At 39.1% G+C, this 25,700-nt stretch overlaps 1 protein-coding gene across 8 annotated transcripts in view; it reads right to left on the bottom strand.

The window, feature by feature from the left end:
- The window catches only part of kcnq1.2 (potassium voltage-gated channel, KQT-like subfamily, member 1.2), a 430,571-nt gene that overhangs the window by 356,672 nt on the left and 48,199 nt on the right, over window positions 1-25,700 (bottom strand). For all 8 annotated transcript variants that reach the window (XM_057836472.1, XM_057836473.1, XM_057836470.1 and 5 more), the window contains exons 7-11: window positions 21,754-21,894; window positions 12,994-13,104; window positions 12,818-12,913; window positions 12,422-12,559; window positions 701-869 (exon numbers count right to left, since the gene is read on the bottom strand). In XM_057836472.1, the coding sequence (XP_057692455.1) occupies window positions 701-869; window positions 12,422-12,559; window positions 12,818-12,913; window positions 12,994-13,104; window positions 21,754-21,894 (655 nt within the window). The remainder of the gene's footprint in view (window positions 1-700; window positions 870-12,421; window positions 12,560-12,817; window positions 12,914-12,993; window positions 13,105-21,753; window positions 21,895-25,700) is intronic.

A 25,700-nucleotide genomic window follows, 5' to 3' on the forward strand; every position in this document is an offset into this window, starting at 1 on the left:
GCTCCTTTGGCGGGATCCCAAGGCGTTCCCAGGCCAGCCGAGAGACATAGTCTCTCCACCATGTCCGAAGTCGTCCCTGTGGCCTCCCGCCAGCTCAGAACACATCTCCAGGAGGCATCTGAACCAGATGCCCGAGCCACCTCAGCTGGCTCCTCTCAACGCGGAGGAGTAGTGGCTCAACCCTGAGTCCCTCCCAGATGACCAAGCTTCTGTCTCTGAGGGAGAGCCCAGACACGCTGCGGAGGAAACTCAATCCGGCCACCTGTATCCAGGATGATGTTCTTTCGGTAATGACCCCCAGCTGGTGACCATAAGTGAGGGAAGGAACGTAGATCAACTGATAAATCTACAGCTTTGCCTTTTGGCTCAGCTCCCTCCTCACAACAACCGACCGGTGCAGAGTCTGCATCACTGCAGACGCTGCACCGATCCGCCTGTTGATCTCCTGCTCTGTCCTCCGTCACTCGTGAACAAGACCCCAAGATATGCCGTGAGTCATCACTTTATCGTTGTCGAGGGAACTTTTTTCTTGGTTTCAAATTAACACTTAGACCTACTACGCTACTGCTTTTGAATGTTGGACATGACAGTGGTACTTGGAGAGCTAGTCATTATTTAAGTTTCATACTCTACTGCATGCTCTCCTTGTAAATTGAGTAAGCACATTTCCAAAATCAAGAAGATTGCACAACAGTTTTACCTTGTACAGCGCTACTCGGCTCCTCCATGAAGAATGAGACGTCTTTCTTCTCAACGGCGTCGTCGATGTGATCATAAGTGATTTGAGGGATGGAGACGGCTCTCTCTGACGACACGCCGATGGAGCCGTTATCTCGCATCGACTTCATCCTTCTTTTGGGGCCCTTTTTCTGAAGCACACAAGAAATATGAAGTATGAGCTACGATTAATACTTATACCAGAGTCACTCAATCCACAAAGTTGATTATTGATAACATCATCACAAATATTCAAAACTCTCCACTTGTATCTGGAGCTGTACTCTCCGACATTTCGGATCATTTTCCCATTGTACTATTTATTGACCTTCCGATTAAACTATCACCCATTCACCATGAAATAAATATAAAAATACTAAATGAAGAAACCATGCAGCATTTGAATGAGGACTTAAAGGCCAAGGCGTGGAATAGAGTATACTGTTGTAGTGATGCTAATGCTGCATTTGAGACCCTCACTAAAGAAATAACTGACTCAATACAAAGAACCATTCCAGAAAAAACTATCAAATGCAGCACATTGAATCAAAATCCATGGATCACTAAGGGCATATTAAAATCTACTAAGCACAAAAATAAATTATACAAAAAACATATAAATAAACCTAATTATGATAATAAAAATAAATATATTAATTATAGAAATAAACTCACACATATTATCAGGAAAAGGAAGAGTGATTATAATGCAGAATTGATAAACACATCTCGTGGTGATTACAAGAAATCTTGGAGAGTACTAAACAAAGTCCTAAATAAAGGACAAAAAACTCCTGTGTTTCCTGACCAGGATCTCAATACAAACGCAACCACCACAAATAACAGTCTTGCTGACAAATTTAACGATTATTTTGTCTCTATTGGTAGCAGCATCTCTAGTAAAATCAGTCAGCCTCAAAATGCCTCCTTTCAAGACTGTTTGTCAGGTAACTACCTGGGCTCGTTTTTTCTGAACCCAACTAACTGTGGTGAAGTACATAAAATAATCAAGAATATGAAGAACTCAAACTCAGCTGGAGCAGATGGAATATCCAATAAAATTCTGAAAAGCATCTCCAACATTATCACTGCACCTCTAACCCACTGCATCAATCTGTCTCTGCTCTCTGGAGTGGTGCCCCAAATCGCAAAAATTGCACGAATCATACCAATCTTTAAATCTGGGAATAAAAATGATCTGAGCAATTACCGGCCAATATCTATACTGCCTACCCTCTCCAAGGTTTTAGAAAGAGTAGTCCATAACAAACTCAATAACTATCTAGACAAACTAAACATCATTGTCCCATCACAATATGGATTCAGAAAACAAAATACTACATATATGGCAATACTTGACTTCACAGAAAAAGTCTATGATGCAATCGACAAAGGTGACTTTGGAGTTGGCATTTTTTTAGACCTATCCAAAGCATTTGACACCATTAACACTGAAATACTCATTAATAAACTGCAGCATTATGGGATTAGAGGCCTAGCATTAGACTGGTTCCGCAGTTATCTGTCTGGACGACATCAGTATGTAAACATTAACAATTCTAAATCATCATACAAAGTCATCAAACATGGAGTCCCCCAGGGCTCCATCTTAGGGCCGCTCCTCTTCAACCTGTACATTAATGATTTTGTTAACTCCACGTCCGTTTTACATAAGGTAATATTTGCTGATGATACAAATTTGTTTTTTTCCCATAAAAATCCAACTGCACTTGAGCAAATCATAAATAGTGAATTAAAGAAAATAGACACATGGTTAAAATGTAATGAACTATGTCTAAATATCAATAAAACAAATTACATTGTGTTTCGCTCTCATAAAAAACAAGCCACTAAACAAATCTGCCTAAACATAAACGGAGAAAACATAGAAAGGGTCGACTCTACAAAATTTTGGGGAGTCCATATTGATGAGTGCCTTAATTTTAGAAAACATATTGATGATCTTACACATAAACTGTCAAGATATGCTGCTCTTTTCTTTAAACTGAGACACTATCTCCCACTCTCTGCACTTCTCATTTTGTATAAATCTTTATTTGAACCACACTTACAATACTGTAATGTCATATGGTGCAACACATATCCAACTTATTTAAAAAAGCTTGAAATACTACAGAAAAAAGTTATACGTGCCCTAACATGGTCTGAGTTTTTTGCTCCAACTAAAATAATTTTTCACCGCCACCACCTCCTGAGGCTTAAAGACCACAACTATTACCAAAATGCTTGTGTAATGTATCAGATTATCTATCGACTAAATTATAAATTAGGTGACCTCGTCCCAGTCTGTACTCCTCAACACACACTACCAGAAGAAAACATCAAATCACAGGGAAAAAACGAAGGCTAAAGTGTACAAGCTTTAGCCACAGATTTGGAATGAATTGGATGAAACACTTAAAATGTCACATTCCATCTCCATCTTTAAGAAAAAACTCAAAACTCATCTCCTAGCAATGTATATATAATATGCTGATTATTTGAATAACACTACTGATGTCTCTTACCAAATCCAATGTAACCAAAATTTTGAAATTGTCCACAGTTAATTGTGTGTGTGCCTGCGTGTGTGTGTATGTGTGTGTTGTCTAACTGGGCCCCTGCTAAAAGCTTTGAATAGCTTCTTTGGAGTGTCCTATTTGCCCATCTTAACATGTGAACTGCTAGCGTATGATTATGTACTGTATTTGATGATGTGCGAATAAACTGAAACTGGAAATGAGCTAGAATAACAGACTAGCAGCGATGATTCGCTTGAGTCACTTCCTGCAGATTTTTGGTCACTTCCTATTAATTTGGGGGCATTTTCGGGTCAATTCTTTATGAACTCGTTTCAGTGCCATTGACGGCGCTAGACATCCAATCCATTTTGACTCAGTCAAAATGGTGCCATTGAAAGATGAGCATTCACAGCTAGTCCTTCCAGTTTAAATGAATTTGACGTCTATCGTTGTCAACGCCAAGCAAGACATTAATTACTATGAAATTAAAAAAAAACAGAACTTTAGATTTTATTGGGGACCATAATCAGAGTGGTTTTCTGTTCTTATTCGTTTTAATTTAGGTAATATTGTTTTTATTAAAATTTTGTCAATTTATATTGTTATTAATTCATAAAAAAAAAAAAGGTCATGATTATTGATGATCATTGAAAAAAATAATAATTGAGACCTGGTGTCCACACACAGTTAGGCCCGATAATATTTGGACAGACACACAAATTTCATAAATTGGGCTCTACATTCAAACACATTGGACTCGAAATAAAATATATACACCGTAATTGAAGTGCAGACTGTAATGTTTAATTCGAGTGGTCAAACAACAACATCCGACTGAAAATTAAGGAATTGAATACATTTTCTTAGAAACACATCACATTTTAGGGGCTCAAAAGTAATTGGACAATAAAGCATAGTCTAAACAAAAAAGTTTGTAGTCAATATTTTGTTGCAAATCCTTTGGAGGCAATCACTGCCTCAAGTCTGGAACCCATGGACATCACCAAATGCTGGGTTTCCTCCTCCTTGATGCTTTGCCAGGCCTTTACAGTAGCAGCTTTGAATTGTTGCTTGTTTGTGGGTCTTTCCGCCTTAAGCCTAGTCTTGAGCAGGTGAAATGCATGCTCAATTGGGTTAAGGTCTGGAGATTGACTTGGCCATTGCAGAATTTTCCACTTCTTTGCCATAATAAACTCCTGGGTTGATTTTGCTGTATGCTTTGGGTCATTGTCCATCTGCACTGTGAAGCGCCGTCCAATTAACTCCGCAGCATTCGGCTGAATCTGAGCAGAAAGTATATCCAGTATCTGTTGTAATGTCATCAATGAACACAAGTGACCCAGTGCCCTTGGAAGCCATGCATGCCCATGCCATTACACTCCCTCCCCCGTGTTTCACAGATGATGTGGTGTGCTTTGGATCATGTGCCGTTCCCTTTTTTTCTCCAAACCTTCTTCCCATCATTCTGGTACAGGCTTATCTTTGTTTCATCTGTCCATAGAATACTTTGCCAGAAGTGGGCTGGCTTGTTGAGATGTTTGTTGGCAAAGTCAAGTCTGGACTGTCTATTCTTGGGACTGATGAATGGCTTGCACCTTGTTGGGAAACTTCTGTATTTACTTTCATTCAGTCTTCTCTTTATTGTAGACTTAGAGACAGATACACCCACTTCCTGGAGAGTGTTCTTCACTTCTGTGGATGTTGTAAATGGTTCTTCTTTACCATGGAGAGTATTCGGCGATCATCCGTCACTGTTCTCTTCAGTGGACGTCCAGGCCTTTTTGAATTGTCAACCTCACCAGTGCATTCCCTTTTCTTAGAATGTACCAAACTGTTGATTTGGCTTCTCCAAGCATTTCAGCTACAGTGCCCTCCATAATTATTGGCACCCCTGGTTAAGATGTGTTTTTTAGATTCTAATAATTTTTTTATTCAAATAATATGTGACCTTAAAGGAAAAAAAGAGAAAGATCCAACCTTCAATACAAGTGCATTTATTCAGTGGGGGGAAAAAATCCCACATAAAGAAATGATTATATGACATCAAATAATGTGTGTCACAATTATTAGCACCCCTGGTGTTAATACTTTGTACAACCCCCTTTTGCCAACAAAACAGCACCTAATCTTCTCCTGTGATGTTTCACAAGCTTGATTTTGTGTCTGGTGAACCATTTCTGTGTAGATTTGGCCATATGTTTAGGGTCATTGTCTTGCTGAAAGACCCAGTGATGACCCATCTTCAGCTTTCGGGCAGAGGGCAACAGATTTTGATTTAAAATGTCCTGGTATTTCAAAGCATTCATGATGCCATGCACCCTAACAAGGTTCCCAGGGCCTTTGGAAGCGAAACAGCCCCACAGCATCACTGACCCACCCCCATACTTCACAGTGGGTATGAGGCGCTTTTCAGCATGCGCATCTTTCGTGGCACGTCAGACCCACTTAGAGTGTTTGTTGCCAAAATGCTCAATCTTGGTCTCAACTGACCAAAGCACACGGTCCCAGTTGAAGCCTGCCTTGAAGTCACTGTTATCTTCAGTGGACGTCCAGGCCTTTTTGAATTGTCAACCTCACCAGTGCATTCCCTTTTCTTAGAATGTACCAAACTGTTGATTTGGCCTCTCCAAGCATTTCAGCTATCTCTCTTATGGACATTTTCTGTTTTTTTAGTCTCAGGATCTTCTGCGTCACCTCCATTGTGAGCTCCTTTGAACGCATGATGTGTGGTCACAACAACAGCTTCCAAATGCAAAACGACACACCTGGAATCAACTCCAGACCTTTTCAATACTTAACTGATGACAGGTTACCGAGAGACAAGCCTTCTGAGTCAATTACAGCCCTCAAGGTCAATTGTCCAATTACTTTTGGTCCCTTGAAAAAGGGGTATAAAGAGTATAAAGGGCTATAATTCCTAAACACCTATTCCGATGTGGATATGGAAAGTCTTAAATTGCAGCTGAGATTGTGGACTTTAAACCCATATTGATTATATTATTGTATTTCGTAATGTGTTTTAGTGAACAGCTAAAATAACTAAACTTGTGTCACTGTCCAAATATTATCGGGCCTAACTGTACGTGTACATCACATTTTCGGTCATCTGGACAACACTTATACCAAATGTTAATATTGTGGCTTAAATGTGATGACCAACTACAGTAAGGAAAATAAGTTTTTGAGCACCCAGCAATTTTGCAAGTTCTCCCACTTAGAAATGATGGGCGGGGTTTGAAATTTTCATGGTAGGTGCTTGTCCGCTGTAAGAGACAATCTAAAAAAAAATCCAGAAATCACAGTGTATGATTTTTTTTTTAACTATTTGTATTATACTGCTGCAAATAAGTATTTGAACACCTGAGAAAATCGATGTCAATATTTGGTAGTGTAGCCATTGCTTACAATTATAGAGGTCAAACGTTTCCTGTTAGTAGTTTTCATCAGGTTTGCCCATACTGCAGCAGGGATTTTTCACTAGTGCTCCACGCAGATCTTCTCTAGATCAATCACGGTTTCTGGAGTGTCACTGTGAAACACGGAGTTTGAGCTTCTTCCAAAGATTTTCCATTGGGTTTAGGTCTGGAGACTGGCTAGGCCCCTCCAGAACCTTGATATGCTTTTTACGAAGCCACTCCTTGGTTATTCTGGCTGTCTGCCTCTGCAGTTGGAAGACCCAGTCACGACCCATTTTCATTGCTCTAACTGAGGGAAGAAGGTAATTCCCCCAAATCTCACAATACATGGCCGTGGTCATACTCTTCTTAATACAGTGCAGTCGTCCAGTCCCATGTGCAGAAAAACACCCCTAAAGCATGATGCTACCACCCCCGTGTTTCACAATAGGGATGGTGTTCTCGGGATGGTACTCATCATTCTTCTTCCTCCAGACACTATGGGTGGTATCAAGACTAAAAAGTTCAATTTTGATCTCATATGACCACATTACTTTCTCCGATGACTCCTCTGGATCATCCAAATGGTCATTGGCAAACTCAAAATAGCCCTGGATATGTGCTGGTTTAAGCAAGGGCACCTTCCGTGCCATGCATGATTTTAAAGAGCATACGACATGAGAAAAAAAGTCTTAAATAGCATTATTATGTGAATTAGAATCATATTTTGAGACGATTCGTCTATATACAACAATTTAGCAAAGCGCAGATGACGAGAAATTAGTCTTTTAATCTGCCGGTTAGCCACGCTGACCATTATAGGGCTCTAGCGTCCCCAACAGGTGGATGACGTCAGCGGGAGACTGGGCTCATCGTTTTTACTATTCAGCCCATTGAGGGGGAATTATTCAGAACGAGGAAAACGCGACGAAGAGAGCCGCAAAATGTCATTGTTTCAGTCTCTCTACTTCAATATTTTTACAGGATATTCTTTTTATCCAAGTATTTTTCCCCAATAGCTAAATAAATGGCTTGAGAAGGACCAGTCAGCCCGTCGAGGGGGAACTATTCACAACGAGGAAAACGCGACGAAGAGAGCTGCAAAATGTCATTGTTTCTGTCTCTTTACTTCAATATTTTTACAGGATATTCTTTTTATCCAAGTATTTTCCCCAATTGCTAAATAAATGGATGGTCATGACAAATAACAGTCTTGTGCTGAATGGAATATGAAATAATAAAAATGCACTTATTAAGGACGACATGGCAAAATTACTCCATAATGGTCAAAACTGTCGACTTCACCTTTACTGTCGCACCTCCCGAACGATATTTTATGACACCTAAATCGGACATATGTCATTTCCCTTCCCCGGCTTCGGAGAATGTAAACAAACCAAGAGGCGTGACAGCTAGCCGACATGCTAACCCGAACCGAGTGATGTTTCAAAGTCTTCGAAGCGGAAAATCACACATAACTGGCCCGGATTATTTGACATGACGACTGGGTTGTCGATTGTCTTTGCGGATCGGCAAACCGCCTGGCGGAGAGCAATTTACAGTTTGTTCCCCGGAGGAGGGCGGCTGCAGTTGTTGTGTAACTAACGTGCAGCTTATGTGCACGAGGAGAGCTTTTTATATGCCTATCAATGATCAAACGTAAGTAGTCCTTTATTTAAAGAAAGTTTGTAGTGTTTACTTTGTAATCGCTGTATTCGTATTTGACATAATACAAAACAAGATGTTTACTCACTTCCTCATAAGTCCAATGGTCCCACAGTAGGGCTTGTTTTGGCCAATATCCACGGTGAATGGGAATCTTTTGAAACTCCAAAAAGGCGCACACGCCTCTCCCTCATAAAGCAAGATTTTTCTGCAGCCGTTTAGCTGGCGTGATGCGAAAAATAAACGTATTAATCCGCAAAATCAGCTGAATCCTTAGTCCTCATACACAACAGTACGGCTGTTTAGTGAAGAGGGCGCCTTCACCCGTACACGTCACAGCGCCCTCCTCCTCAATGCAAGACTGAAGCCCAAAGTCACTCATTTTCATGGAGCAGGATTAAAAAAACTAAATAAATATAGCGATCGCTTCCACACACATCCAAGCGGTCCATATCATTCAGGAGCATAAAATACTGCGTGTATTATGAAATAAAAATGCTTTTTCGTGTCACATGCACTTTAAACCATGACTATTACCAACAGTAACCTTGGAAATGGTTACTCCTTTCTGGTCATTGACCAGCCCCTCCTGTTTAGTTCTTGGCTGATTCCTCCCCATTCTTAAGATCATTGAGACCCTACAAGGTAGATTTTGCAAGGAGGCACAGTCAGAGGGATATTGACAGTCATGCTTAGCTTCTTCCATTTTCTAATAATTGCTCCAACGATGGATCTTATATTACTAAGCTGCTTGTCAATTGTCCCGCAACTCTTTCCAGCCTAGTAGAGGTCTACAATTCTGTTTTTGGTGTCTTTGGACAGCTCTTCGGGATGCATGGGGTGGACAGGTGTTTATATGCACCTAACAGCCTCAAACAGGTCCAAAAGTCAGACTCAGTAAGTCCACCTCAACTCCACTTATTTAGGAGAACGAGTGGAGTTGGCTTTTTAAAGGCGACTAACAGGTCTTTGAGGCTCACAATTCTAGCTACAATTAAACAGGTGTTGAAATACTTATTTGCAGCAGTATAATACAAATAAATTGTTAGATTGTCTAACAGTGGACACGCACCTACCATGAAAATTTCAAACCAAACTTGAAAAATTGCAGGGTGTTCAAATACCTATTTTCTTCACTGTATGTGGATGCCATGTAATTATTTCTTTATTTATTTCTTTATTTTAACCCCAAAAAATAGTCACTATAAAAGGGCGTAGTCTTTACGAGTTTTAACTATCTTTTTTTTTTTTTTTTTAATGAGAGAGAGCATTAATTTATAAAACATTTTACTCAGTTCTCATGAGAACCATTTCTTGCAGCCAATGTGTGATTCAATGACTTTCCATGGACCCCAGTGGAGTTCCCAGAACAAAACAAGCACCTCACCAACACCAACGCCTTGCATACACAGGCTTAATTATTTAGTGGCGAGCACTGCAGTCGGAAAAAGCAAATGAGGATGAATGAGCCATTAGAAGGGAGTGAGTGATGGTGGAGGTGGAGAATTTAATGGGAATGAAAGGATGGAGAGAATAAAAAAAGAGATAAACCAATTATGCAAAGAGGAAAGATGGGGCAAACGAGGACGGCAAATATGGACGAGAGACAAAAGGTGTCGGCGGAAAGTCAGAAAAGAGCGGAAGCGGCCTCCCCGTGTGCCTCCCTTTTAGGTGCGGGTTCAATGCTATACAAAGATTGTTTTGTTGTTGTTCTTCTAGACAAAGGTTTACTCCCATGAGAAAGGCGGCGGTGACATCATCTCAACTGACTGAGTCTTTGTGTGCACTAGACAAAGGCGTCGAGTCATCCTGGTGGAGTCAGGAGGCGGGGGACCCTGTGTGTGTGTTTGTGGGAACTCCACTTGCCCTTTCATGCTGTGCGGCTGAGGCGCAACACAACTAATATTGTTGTGAAAGGTGAAGGAACGGCCGTAGCAGACAATAGAGTGCGGGATAAACATATGTACAAATCTGCATCAAATTTAATTTTCTTGTAGAATTTAAAATTCATTTTGAAAAGCATAAGGAACATCATAAACTTATTTGCAGCCATTGAAGGTGATGGACGTCCAATCCAGTTGTCGTGGGAGGCACTGGCAGCCTACGTGCCTTTTCCGCTGTACAGCCCTGATCGCTAATTACATTTTTTTCACTGTCAGAATTGTGTTCTGTTACGACCTTTTAGAATTTTAATTGAGCTGAAGCAAACAAAAACTTGGCAAAATGTGGGCACATACTTCAATTTTGTTCTGCCATCATCATAGAAGAGCATTCAAATGTTGTGCCAGTCATATTGCCACTGGCATTGATAGCTGAACAAAAGATACATCACTTGCAATAAATTGTTGGTATTGTTTTCGACTATTTTGTTAACACTCGTGAGCTACATGAGGAGCATAGCTAAGTTGGAAGCAGTGTTGTTTTCGTCAACGATGACTATAACGGAAATATTTGGTCGACGAACAATTTTTTCATGACGATAACGAGCTAAAAACGTGTCTCGGGAGACTAAAACATAACAACACAAATGCCAGTTTTCGTCTGACAGGACGAGAATGAGACGAAAATGCGCCATAGTTTCCATTATGTTCACAATGTGTGACATTTGATGTGTAGTTAGCATGCATCGTAGCACTGTCGGATAACTCGTAGCATTAGCATAGCATTCACATTAGCATTAGGCTATTGTTAATGGCGAGTGTCCTCTAAAACTCTCTGACAACATTTTTTACATACAGTTCGTGGCGTCCAGGTGGGTATAATTGAAAATAATGTACTGTTTGCCTGCTGAGGGCGTATTATCTCGTGATAGATTTGTAAATGTTTGTAGATGATACAATATGTGCTCGTCTGTCAATGTTCATTCCAAATTTTATTTGTTTTTTGTAGTGAAACTTTTGAATTTTTCAGACAAAAATATTGAGTAAAAGTCGACTAAAACTAAATGAAATTAGTCTGAGTTTTTGTCAACAAAACCTATATGAAGACAAACACATTTTGGATTGACTAAAATATGACTAATAGGTATTATCGTCCAAAAGACTAAGACAAAGACGGAAATTAGAAGGGCTGCCAAAAACAACACTGGTTGTAAGTATACAACGATAGATTTAAAAAGATTTAAAGAAGATTTAAAAATTTGGACCAAATGCTAAATGAATATTTTTCAATGCATTAGGAGATGTATCCAAATACATTTTTTTTTTTTTAATTATTAAAGGCAACAAAACTGGGGTGGTTTAAATATAATGTATTTATAGGACAAGTGACAAATTTTGGTATGTCAGGATTTTGCCACTTCCCTGTGTATAAAATGTGCCGCATTAAGCATACATTACATAAATAAAGCATTATTTAAATCTATACGTCCACATACGTGGACATCACATTTTGGTTTATGAAGGCCACAATATTAAGAATTGATATATACAGTAAGTGTAGCCTACATGACCTAAAATTTGACGTTGACTTATGTATATTATTTTAATGTATTTCTATATATTATTATTTGGAAAATGTATTTTATTTATATATATATATACAATTTAATAACCATTAATTGTTATTTTAATCAATATATTTTATGAACACATGCAATTATGAATTAATTAAAACTTAATAAGAACAAAATTAGGAAAATTGCACTGAATAAAAACAGAAATACATGCAGGTTCCGGGCCCATGTAACTCTCTCAAGTTGATTTTTTTTTCATAGTACAGTATTCATTATGGGCCGCTTTCAATTCAAATGTTTAATTAACTGCTCGGGAAACTGGAGCCCAGGCAAAACGCGGCATCAAAACAGGCCAAGCAAAGGGCGGGAGTAAAAACACAAGAGTCAAAACCTGCACTCATTGCATGTCATTGATGGAGACAGACGTCCAAGTCATTATAAATCGGCAATATGGTGAATGTTCAAGATTTATATCCAGTTTGAGGGGCGAATGAACTGGAAGTGCTCTAGTGCTAGTGCCAGTGCTGTCAATGGCACTGAAACAAGAGTTAACAATTAATTGACCCCAAAATTAAGTGTAATAAGTGTGCCTTGTAAGTGTTAAAAAAAAACCTGTCAATCCATTTTAATTGGCCAATGTGATAAAATCCAAATAGATGAATTGATACCGATATGTTCAGCTTCCTGAGGCTGGGGCTGGAGTTCTCAGATTCCGCCGCGGTGACGGCTTCCGGAGTGAGGACGTACATTTTCCAAGTCGCTGCAGAACCGTTGGGTTTCTCTGCCGCGTAGCACCGCCAGAGTGTCTAAGAAGCAACGAGAAAGGACATTGTTGACTCAATACAGTTTGGAATTGATATCAGATCTTAACAAAAATTATAGTTAGAAGGTCACGTTACAACCTGGAAAACAAAGATTTTTACACATTACAGTCTTCCATAGGCACACAACATTCATCAATAAATACACTTTTATACTTGCATTTTGTGTTTGGTTCATACACAAAATACATCTACATCCTGCTGGAGTGCAGGTCGTGACCTAAAATTAACAAGGTGATTTACCTGTATAAGAGAAGCTGCAGCAGGGATTTGTCTATTGAAGTGCTTTTGTCTCTGCTTCTGCTGGACCTTCAGGGCGAACCCTGATCCCAAGATACCCTAAGAAAGGATGATTAGGTTACGCTCGCATCACAGCATTGGACGGAACAATGTGGGGGAGAACAATAAGTGACACTAACAGCCGGCAGAGCAAAGAAGGAGATGGCAAAGACGCTGAAACAGGATGCGATGGCCTTGCCGATCCATGTTTGAGGAATCTTGTCTCCGTAGCCTATTGTAGTCACAGTCACCTAGTGAGAGACAGAGAGAGGAGGTTCTTCTTACACCTTTTTTATATCAGATTTGGGGAAGATGATAGTCTTTGTATCATTAGGATATTGGGTATTGTTGTTCTTTGACTGACACTGCAAAAAATATATCTCAGTTCAATGTGTTATTTGTGGAACCACTTTACAGAATGTGGTGAAATGTGTAGTTTGAATATGCCTGCTTAACTACTATATAACTAAAATGGAATGAATAAAACTATTTTATATCCTCTGTACTTGTATGACCGTCAGTTACATTTTTCATGATGAGGGGTTAAGAGAGTAATATGATGCTGCACCAATTTAGACGTCAAGTTTGGAAACAATCTTACTGATGTAACATATTAGATATGTGAGTACACAATGACAATTTATAGAAGAAATTTGTGCATGTCATAAAACATTTTAGTACTACTGAGAAAATTAGAATATTTATAATATATAATATAAAACATATAGAGAGTTTAATATATATCTGACAAATTGAATAAATTAATTAAACGCAAATCAATATATTTCTGGCTCAATCCAATTTGTTGGTTTATATTTTCTATGTTAAATTGTCAATATTAAACAACTTTTATATTCCAAAGTTTTGGGTACATATGTTCTACTGCTGATTACTAAAGAACAGAAAAGTTTAGAATAATATTTTTCTTAGAAAAAGAAGGGAATATTTTTTTCATTTAATTTCAATAGCGTACTGCACGAATGCTATTTTTAGTCCGTGACGTCGCCATTGTAACCCGGAAGTGGGTCAACATAGACACGCCCTCGCCAGTGACGTGCGGTGAGGTTCATGGTTGGTGAGGCACTGACTCCTTTAGTGTCAGATTTCCAAATATATAAACCAAAAAGGGTAGCTTATTCAATTGGCTACTGGTTATTTCATATCTCATCAGCATTCTTCACAAAACAGGCACACACGGTACATATTATCGATACGTAAAAGTAAGAAAATAACATGCATTTGCTCTACACCCTCAATGTGTTGGCCGTCACCATTCTATAATTAATGCAACATAAATGAGAGTAAAGAGTGGTGTACAAAACCACAGAATTCAATTCTGACCTTTAGTGAAATATTCAGTTGTTTTTAAAACTTTTAATTCTGAAACTTTAATCAATTTATTACAGATTGCTAAACAAAAAGTGTGAAATGAAAAATAATATTTTATTTAAGGCCAAAATTTAGTTTTTAAATATTCTATTGTATTTTTCTTGGTCCAAGCTCTTTTTAAAAAAAAATTTTTATTAAGATTGAAATGAAAACTGTTTGTGGTCTTGCGCCTGTCCTTCACCACAAAAATCGGCGTTACTTTGGAAGGGCATAGGTTTTGTCTCAACATTCGTAGGGACGATATAACAGCATAACCTGCATGTAGGTACACTTTTTGCTGGGGACGGGACATTAATTGGACCAAACAGATTGGATGAAGGGGGCAAAGGGCCACATTTCTAATGTATATGAACCTAATTAATTAATTGGCAAAATGATCAATGCAAAATAAATCCTTATCTACTGATAATAACTTTTACGTGCATTGGTTTAGATGATACACTGTTCAATTCAAACCTTTGTTTTCAAAAAATACTAAAGAAACATTTTGAAAACTTCCTGAATAAATGTCTGGTTTTTATTAGCAAACATAAACATAGTGAAAATAATTCACTTAATAATGGTAGGGTCAATTCTATCCTTACAACATACGGAACTATTGAAAGATCTAAATTCTCTATATAACTGAACATTATATCATGCAAAAAAGGTAAGGTTGCTTAAAAGTTGGTGGGGACAATTTTAGCATGCTGAAAAGTTGGTAGTGTTATGTCCCTACCGTCCCTATGCAAACCTACGCCCTTTTAGTAAAAGTCCTCCTTATTTTCCTTTACTTTAAAAAAAAAAAAAAAAAATCTCTCCGCCTCAATGGAGAGGATTGCTTCAATTAGATCGTTCTGTGTTCTATTTGACAAGCCAGAAAACACAGTGGATGTGTCCAAATGTCTAGCTAACCTTTCATCTTTCTCAGCAAAACCATGTAATCGTTCTACATATATGCCACTTTTAGAAGAGCTACACGCTCATCGTTACCACCAAATGTTAACTCCTGTTTAGCTAGGATGCAGGTTGCATTAATGAGGTCTTTCAAACTCTATTTCTTTACCTTAGCTTTTGAGGATGCTACCGTTGAGCTTCCGCTGTTCGTCAAAGCCAAATCGATCCTTGAGCTTCCAAAAGTTTTTAAAGCAAACAGGCTTTGAATGTGAGTGGTCGACCATTTGCTGAAGCTTCGTGGTAGTTTTTTAATGTCACAATATCTCGTGTTAGTCCAGACATTGGCACAAGTTGAGAAGAAAAGGCAGGGAAAGCAGCAAAGGCGATTTTTCGAAGGACAGCCACATAGACAGTCTTTTCGGGTGTACCAGTCCGTTTGAAAAGCGCGAGTTATCCTCGGTCCCGTAGTTTGAAGCAAACCTTTTAGCTCCGGACAACACCGGCGTTGTGTTAACCGCGTCCACTTTTAACGGAAAGTCCAGTTTCACGTACGCCCCCTTGCAGTGCGGCAGAGTACTATCTGCCGCAGCCTGTGTCTTTTCACTGCGGTTTTATTTCCCATCAGCAAAACTAAATATGTCGCTAACAAACATTAAACTTTAAGGGTTAAAGACATTAGCCAGACTGAGGAAAATCAGGTCAAATAAAGTATCTGGAAACATTATAATGGCGACATGCAGATGTACGGCAACCAGCACGCTCCAATTCCATGTATCAACCCAGTTTGTTAAGGATTGCGCAATCAGAGGTGAGGCTTTACTCATTGCTGCCGCACCTCTCGTTTCATTTCATTATTTGAACAGGAAATAGGCAAATTCAGCGATTTTGACTATAAAAAATGTTTGAAATGAGTCATAAATAAAGAGCAATGGACAAATATTAATATAAATTTGATGCTATTATTATTTTTTTGTCATGATGACAGGTGAGGCTCTGCCTCACCTGCCTCCCCTGACCGCACGTCACTGGCCCTCGCATACAATCCATGTTATTACTGTTTGTTTTCTGACGGTAATCTTTCAAAAAAGAACATGCCGAGTAAACACTACTGCTATGTAGAGCAGGGCGGTAAACCGAAAATTTACCGTTACCGAAATTCTTCACGATGACCGACGTAATTTTGACCATGTCGGTAAATTCGGTAATTTAATAAAAGAAGAAAATATAGCCTTTTCATCCCGCTTTGACTCTGTGTTGTTCGGCTATGTTCATTCCCCTTTAAGAAAGCAGACAGTGCGCTTACGTTTGGAGTCACATGGTTTTCAGGAAGCCAATCAAACAGAAGCCCGGTAGGCTAACGCTAGCAGCTAACGCTAGCGGCTAACGCTACAAGTAAACGGGATGAAGTCGGGCTTAAGTTAGCTTCGCCAAACTTTCACCCGACATTAAGTAAACTCTTGACGGGTTCCAGATAAAGATGGAAAAACCGAGGCTTTCTGAAACAATTTACCACTTTTAAGACAATTGCCCTAAATTGAATCACTGTTTGACAAACTGCAAGAGCCCCATCTACTGGATAAACAGTGCAAGTTTCTTTTTAAAAGTAAAGTTGACAAATTGCCTCAGCATTACATACAGTATCTTCAATAGAATTAAGTGGATGTCGTCTATTTCAACAAGGAGATCGTGTCGTCATTAAGTGTGATTTACACAATTAAAGTTGACCTCTTTAAGCCTGTGTCATTGCTTTTGTCTGTGAAGATGTGTTCAAAGCAGTATTTGTAATACACGACAGTGCTAGTCTTGTAAGTGGCTCGTCCTAGATGACGGCGAGTAACTATGTATTGTTTATTCTTTGTAAAAATTACACTACAGTAAGCACAGTGCTTGGGAACAGGAATATTATTGCATACTGTAAGGATTTCCAAAATCATAAGATGTAAATTGAGCCGAATAAAAGAAAGGAAAGGTTTGTGAAACATTTTATTTTTTAATTACGTATAATTTCTGCGGGGCGGGTGGATGTGTCGTATTTGTATCTATTCTAAATATCTAAACGTATGCCACTATCTAGTGTATAACAATGCGGAATGAATTTAATGAAATCCAAGTGATGATATTTTTCAAGCCATACAAGCTGTTATACATGTTCACACAAGAATTCTTATTGTTTACAAGATTTTTTTAAATACTTAATGTTTAGACTGCATGTGCAATTGTTAAATTGAAAGCTGGTAAATAAATTTAACGAGAAACTGTTAATTTGTATACCATGCATTGATTCAAATTTTCAAATTATATAACTGTTTGCTTGGGCGAATTTATCGTCATTTATCGTTATCGAGGTAAATCTGCTCAATTTATCGTGATATGTACTTAAGGCCATATCGCCCAGCCCTACTGCTATGGAACTTGTAGAAACGACTCTAGACATTACGACATATGAAGGATGTTTTTTTTCATACATTTCTCGAAGCCAATAACTCGGAGGAACAATTGTGAAGAATGGATCAACTTGTGTGGACGTCAAAAAGACCAGTTTAACGCCAGCAAGGTGAAGCCTTTCACCTTCATATGGAATAAACATTTTGTTAGGGCCATGGTCCTACAGACGAAGAGGTAAGCTATTTTGATATGTTTATTTACTTTTTAGCGTGGCATTTTGCCGTGCTGCTCCTCTCTGACAATCAGTGACCTGACAAAAAATTTAAATGGCATCTGACTGCCACTGTTGTTACCTTTTCTGTCGTAAAAAAAAACTTTAGAAAGGAGGAAGTGTAAATAAATTAAGAATTAAGATTTGTTATTAATGAAAAAATGTAAATTGTTCGTTGGCTGTCACTGAGTAGCATTTGCGATCGCTACACAAAAACGTCCTCTTTTGCCCGGACAAGTCCTACTTTCACGCAGTATCCTCGTTGTCCGGGCGGGTTTTATAAATTCATAAAAATGTCCGTTTTTTTATGATTTTTTTTACAGGACCAACTTAAAGAGAATTCCTCCGGCCGCTAGGGGGCAGCGCTTGCCTGTGTTGACGTTGCTCCTACTAGTAGGGGCGGGAGAAGGAGTGGATCTTCTTCTTCTTTTTTGTTGGCAGTTCACCCTTTGTTTCATGGGGAATTACCACCATCTACTGACGGTTTGGAGAGAGCTCAGACTACAGTAAGGAGTTCAATAAGAAGTTCTAAAAGACGTGGCTCCATACACCTTTCTGTAAGTTTCTCCTGTTAATGTCAATCACGTGTTTTCTGTTGTACATAGGGTTATATGTGTACACAGGGATGCAGTATATTGTATGAGTCTTGTAATTGTTCTGCGTTAGTTAGTGGTTGAATGCTAGTATAGCTAAATAGCTGTGTTGCTTATGAGTTTTTTTTACGATAAATACGTATATAATGGCAACTGTTGACTTCTGTCGGAGATTTGTACTGGTGTAATCTGTAAAATCCCGTTTGTTGTAGCATCTTTGCGCTGCCGATGGTAGTAAACTTTTATAGCAAAGTCTGATTTTGCCTCGGCTCCCGTATTCGCTAATAGGGAAGCAATCAGTGAGCTCAGCTGCGCTAGGCATTATGGGCAATGTAGTTTTTAATTTGAACTGCTGCGTTTGGAAACATTCTGGTTGAATCGCTTGTCAGTTTATTTCAGTTATTGTTTGCGTACAATTTAGAACATTGTATGAGAATAAAAATTGAGTCGGAATAACATTTTGTCAACGACAATTGTCATGATCGTAATTTTAAAAAATGTTGAGTTGGCACATAGCCAACTGTGTGTGTGTGTGTGTGTGTGTGTATTAACTGGACTACATTTCCATGAGTCTGCATTATATTATTATTTTTTAAATAATTATTCTTTTTTTTTTTTTTTTTGGATTATTTTTTTTAGGAAGAATAAAGCCTGTTGAGTAAAAAAAAAAGTGGGAGATATACGCATCTTTGAGTGATCTTCGAGTAAAATTCAAGTATCTCGAGGCCACGCCGAGTGTCCTCTTTTTTTGAAATCAAAATATGGTCACCCTACAAAAATAGCAATGTAAATTACCCCCAAGAACGATCAGAGACGTAATATATAAGAAAGACAGGGCATATGGTGGTAAAGGATAGATTGTTGAAACAGGAGAATGTCATTTTCGGTGGCATAAGGCAATGCACACAAGAAAAAGGTGTCGATAAAAAAGCTATACATCTGGATTAGTTTGGCTCTTTTTCAGCCTTCGGCACTCAAGCCATCTCTTTAACTAAATATTTGTATGTTCTTCCGCATCTTTCCCAGTAAATTTGGCACCAGAGACATCATTTCGGAGAGAATTTGTAGGTTTACTAGCAAAAATGGCTAATGTCATGAATATCAATGAGCAAAAGTGACATGTTGCGCGGGTACGCCATTCATTCAATGCTTTTCCCATGTTGACAAAGTGTGGTGTGTAAATGCCAATTTCCGGGTTGGCCAGTGTCTTGCAGGTGATTTGTCGGTCAATAAAGCAGTTGCTGATTGGTTGTAGTGCCAGGCGACACCGACAGAAATAGAACCATTTCGTATTTTCTTTTATCGCGTCACTGGTCCGCGTGTGCAAGTGAATGTGTACGAGCGCGAAATTTCACGTGCACGAACGTTGCGTGTCGCTTCGCCGCATGAGGGTTACCAATTGTCGCAGTCGTTCCATAGAAAATATATTGAACGTGAGCGGCGTCGCCTCCCGTCTGTTTTGCCCTTAAGACTAAGACAAAAATTAGAAGGGCTGCTAAAACAACACTTGTTGCCAAGGGACACACAAGCCCTCCTTATGAGATAGAAATAAAATAGAAAGTGTGGAGAGTCAATTTATTTTGGAATTGATTTCCATAGATGAAGAAATGCACATGTGAAAGTTTTTGACCCAAAGGAGGATAAGGCCTTGGCAGTACAGTGAGTTGTATAACCCCTGGAACAGATTTATTCTATTTCCATAGTTCCTTATAGGGAAAATTAATTCAAAACCGAGCAAATGGAAAGTTGAACTGCCGCCCCGTAATGAAGCAGATCCTTAGTATGAAGAGGAGAGATTGAGCTGGGGGGTTGAAAGTGGGGGAGAAATAGGGGAATGTGATCCAATCCTGGCATTGGCTTGCTCTCCAGCTGTGTCCCGCACCTGCACAAGGGGGAAACTGTGCCAAAGCTCAGTGCACTGACATTCTTGTCAGTGCGCACACACATGCTCTCCACTAATTCTGCTGGAACACAAGCTCATCACTCTCAAGTTTACAGTTTCAGCAAAACAAAAAAGGTGCAAATCCCTCCGTTATTGTGATTCTTCTTTGAGCATTGTGACTAGAGCGGTACCAACGGGAGCAAAGAGCACCCTGACCTCTCTGAGCCTCGTTCCCTAAAGGCAGTAATCCCACAATTAAAGTTTTAATTAAGGGAAGCGACACTTTATATGGCTGCTCTAAAAGTTGTGTGAGCCAAAGAGCCTCAAGGTGAATGCTTTATTACCTTCCCTTTGTCGCAGTCTGATCCCTTGCACAAGACCGCAGTAGGTTTCTCATTACGGGCCGCTTTCGATTCAAATGTTTAATTAACCGCTCGGGAAACCGGAGCCCTCGCACCCAGGCAAAACGGGGCATCACAACAGGCCAAGCAAAGGGCGGGAGTAAAAACACAAGAGGGTCAATAACTGCAAACACCCGGGTGGTCAGACATTTGCACCACACTCACTCCCCGCACTTGAAAAAGCATTGTACAGATAATTTGTTGCAGCTATTCAGCTGAAGGATTCTCTTTTTTCTTTTTCCACATGTGATGTGACCGCTCAAGTATGTTAGGAAGCCCAAGTAGCTCTCTAAAGGGATCCCAGCCAAAGATGCATAACAAACAAACTCTTTAGGAAGCAGAGATGAAATGGAAAACACCGGACGTCTCGCGCAGTCAATGGCAGTGAAACTAGGGTTGCCACCATTAATCGACGACTAATCGTTTAGCAAATGAATTGGCAACTATTTTGATAGCTGATGAATCGCTTAGATATATTGCTGACCTCGTAATTGTCTAAACCTTTGGGGCGAGGGGGTTGATTTACGTCTGGTAATTGCAAATATTGTTGTTTTTCCTATTCATTTTTTGTTTGGAAAAAAAAAAACAGGTGAAAATACATGTTTTCATTTTTTATTTATTATAATTATTTTTCGGTTTAAACGGGCAAAAAAAAAAAACAAATATTCTCTTTGGATCTGTATTTTTTAAATTGACTATTAATTTATATTTTTAAAGATTTTTTGCATCATTTTAAAAAAATTGGGAAAAATAGCTAATACTGTCTTTCCTCAATTCTCATTATTATTATTTTTAATTTTAATTTAATTTTTCAATTTTAAAAAATATATTCATTTTTGTATTTTTTGAATTTATTTTTGAGTTTATTTGTCAGTGTTTTTTTTTTTTTTTTTTTTTTTTTTTAAATAGAAAAAAAAAACATTCTCTGAAGTCTGTGTACATGATTCACTTTCGCAGGCCAGACAAAATTATGTGGCAGACCGGATGTGGTCCCCGGGCCACTAGTTTGACACCTGAGCACTAAAGCATTGCATCCCATAGTAGGATTATTGCAACTCTGAACATAGGCATTATAGAAAACAAATGAATGAAGGGCTGCTTACCACACCCCACCACAGGGCATCAGCATAACTGGAGAAGCCTGTCTTTCCCTCCTCGTCCACTGCATCCTTCTCAGCCAAGTAGACAAAGTAAGATGAGAAGATCAGGCCGAGGAAGCCGATGTACAAGGTGGTAATCAGCTCCTAAAAGAGGGTTTAAGACAATTAATTAACATCAAAAACATTGACTTTTCTCATTGGAAATTTAGTGCAGCCACAGCATTCATGGTGTATCACTACTAAATCTTCTGCTTAAATTTTTGTCCACAGTGGCCTAAAACAATGCTGGCATAACCAGAACCAAATGGTAAACATAACTTAAGTGAAACTGGGCTTGGAGATTGAACTTTTAATATGTCACACCAGACGGTGGCAAAGACATCACCACAAATTTCATGACCCATTTTGTTGAATCTTTTTAAACTCATTGCCTGCCATTCACATCAACATAATAACAATTTAAAAAAAACATTTAAAGCAACACTATGTACGTTTTTCAACCTTTATTAAATATTTTGATAACATTTGTGATGTTTTGACTGACAACTAGTTGAATGACACCTCTTTAATATCTTGAGGGACTCTGTATCACTTTCACCGGCACTAATTAACTTTGAGGATGGTGGGAGGACCCCTGCCACATAAAAAATACACTACAAATGTGCTGAGTGTTTTACGGCATACGTCACATACGTTTCCTCGTTCATTATAAAGACGGAAGTCAATGTGAACGCTTTTGCGCAAATTTTGCAAAGATAGCAGAGCAACAAAGGAGACAAAAAGTTTTGTCTGAGGAGGAAAAAGAAAGGGAGGCGACCAGGATATACAGAATAAGTATTGGCCCGGCTTTCATTTGCTGGCGCGGGCCCCCCCCCCCCAACAGAAATTGTCAGCGCTGATGAGTTTGTAGGGGTGCGGGGGTTAGCCATACTAAGCAACACGGTTGCTACCAGCCATAGGCTATTGTTTAGCCTCAACTGGATTCATTACCTTATTACTCTTCATCCTTCACACAGCCGCATTGAAACAGAAAGGTTGTTTAACTCAGGGGTTTTCAACCCAGTCCTCAAGGCACACTGTGGGTCCTGGTTTTTGTTCCAGCCGATCCAGCAGAGACAGTTGAACCAATGAGGCTTCTGCTAAAACAAGCCACACCTGACTGCAATCAACTGATTGCACTTGTAAAACACCAGATTGGGGAAAAAGTGTTGTCATCTTGTTTGGTAAGAATGAAATCCTGCACCCACAGTGTGCCTTAGTGGAATAGGTTGGGAACCCCTGGTTTAACTCATTCACTCCCAGCCATTTTCACTGGAGTAAGGCCCTTTGCACCCGTGTTCTGCGGCCGTTTTACTGAATTTTGACTGATTTTGCAAGGCTCACAGAAAATTCTGTTCTATTGCTGTATAAACATGGAACCCACCAAAAGAAAGTTTAGACTCTTTTCTTTCAGCAGAAAAAAAGTAAGTTCATATCTTTTTCCATTCTTTGGAAATCAGCATTAGAAAATAGCTTAGTTTGAGCATTTTTCCAATTTCTGATGAAAAAACGGAGAAATTGAGCTTTAACACAGCCATTTTTTGCTTTAGTTACATCCCAAACATCTGAATAGGCAAGGCAAGGCAAGGCAAATTTATTTATATAGCACAATTCAACACAAGGTAATTCAAAGTGCTTTACATCACATGAAGATCATAAAAATCACATTTAAATCAACACAACGTGAAAACCAAGACAAAAGATTGCATTTAATCACAGAATAAAAAATAAATAAATAAAAATAAAACAAAAATAAAAATAAAACAAAAACTACTACTACTACTAATAATTGAAATCAGCAATGGAGATAAGCACAAAAGGAATAGAAAGCAGGTAGATTGAAATATATAGACAGTTATCGATATGCAGTGCTAAACAAAAGCGTTTTTAGCCCTGATTTAAAAGAAGAATAATGTTTTCCTTTTACAAAAAACAGAAACAACAAGACAAATAGAGGTTTTGATCGCAAAGTAACAATTTATTAAGACATAACTAACTGAAAGATGACGTTTTGTTGGCCGCGACAGCGAGTTAAACTTTTCTCTCATTGCTGCCTGTTTTAAAAAGATGAATTTTTTTTTTTGGTCTCTGCGGGCTCTGCTCGCGAGCAGCACGGACTGTACGGCATCTAGTCCTTGCCGAACCGCATGGATGCAGTCCTTCAAGCTCATGGAAGTCATACAAAATATTACATTTGGATCTCACAGCACCACTACTTAATTTGCTTATGTTATGTAACATATTTTTGTATTTGAAGTACAATTTTTGTTCAATTTTCACACTACTTTCTGTAGGCGACAAAACTTTTGTCTTGCCAAAATTTGAGCAGCACGGACTGTACGGCATCTAGTGGTCCCGGTCGTTCTGCTCGGTCGTCTAGCGCCTGGCATCCCGGGCGTTCTACTGGTTGTTCTGCTCGGTCGTCCGCCGCCTGTCATCCATTCGGTCGTCTTCCGCCCTCTCCTCGGCATTGCGGCTTGGCCATTGGTTGCCGTTGAATAGGGTTGCAGGTCTTACCAAATGTGCTACTTCCCTCCAGTGGCCAGTTTTATTGCTTTAAAATGGGTTTTGAGCTTTGTGCATTCTATCTGAGATACATGGGAACCTATAGATGCCGATTGTGAAAAAAAAAAAAAACGCAAAAGACGTATAAATACGTTTTTGGGACACTGAAGCAATTAAAAATAGAACGTATTTATACGTTTTTGGGAGCAAATGAGTTCATCCATCTGAAGGGGACCATCATGATTTTAGGATACTATATGTGTGTGTGCTGGTCCTCATGGGAAACGCAGTCTTCCTTAAGGCATAACACTGCGGCTTTTGTTCACCGGCATCGCTAAAATCGACCAAAACTGAAAAGTTACCAAGTGTTGCTTTAATGTAAAAAACTATCAAATGACAACCTCAAATAACAGCTGAAGTAAGAAAAAAGCCACATGCGGCTCTGGAGCTGCAGATTTCAGTTCCCAGTCGGTCTCCTGCAATATTTGCGGCGATTGGTGTAAATCAATGGAAGATTTATTTGAAAAATCCCCCTTTTGCCACTTTTTCAGCGTCCATCCTTTTGACAGGCTGTGGGCCTTGGCAAATGCCACACTGTTTTTTAATTGTCTGCACCCTGAGAGATACATAGTTTGAAATATCAACAAATCTTAGCTGCCTCTTACATTCCTAACCATGAAAAGGGACAAATTCTGCATCAGTATGGTGCTCCATCGCATACTTCAATCTCTACCTCAAAGTTCCTCAAGGCAAAGAAGATCAAGATCCACCAGGACTGGCCAGCCCAGTCACCAGACATGAACATCATTGAGCATGTCTGGGGTAGGATGAAAGAGGAAGCATGGAAGACGAAACCCAAGAATGTTGATGAACTCTGGGAGGCACGCAAGACTGCTTTCTTTGATCTTCCTGATGACTTGTATGAATCCTCGCCGAACCGCATGGATGCAGTCCTTCAAGCTCATGGAAGTCATACAAAATATTACATTTGGATCTCACAGCACCACTACTTAATTTGCTTATGTTATGTGACATATTTTTGTATTTGAAGTACATTTTTTGTTCAATTTTCACACTACTTTCTGTAGGCGACAAAACTTTTGTCTTGCCAAAATTTGACCTTTATGTCTTCATTAAATGATAAATCTTTTTTCAGTGAAACAAATATATTTTTGTACATTCAACATCATTTGGGAGGGTCTTAGCTTTCCTATGAGCCATTTCTGAAACCAGTTGAATAATTAAAAGTCTGGATATTAGCAATTGTTTCTACAAAATGGATAAGCGACAAGACTTTTGTCAGAGACGAGTCATTGGCTTAAGGTTGGGTTTGTCCCGCCCATCGGAGGCTCAGCGTCTCTGGGGGTCCATGGACAGTGGATGGGGCTCGACCTGGCATACGCACT

This window comes from Corythoichthys intestinalis, chromosome 5 (assembly GCF_030265065.1).
Source record: "Corythoichthys intestinalis isolate RoL2023-P3 chromosome 5, ASM3026506v1, whole genome shotgun sequence".
In the NCBI taxonomy this organism is placed as follows: Eukaryota; Metazoa; Chordata; class Actinopteri; order Syngnathiformes; family Syngnathidae; genus Corythoichthys; species Corythoichthys intestinalis.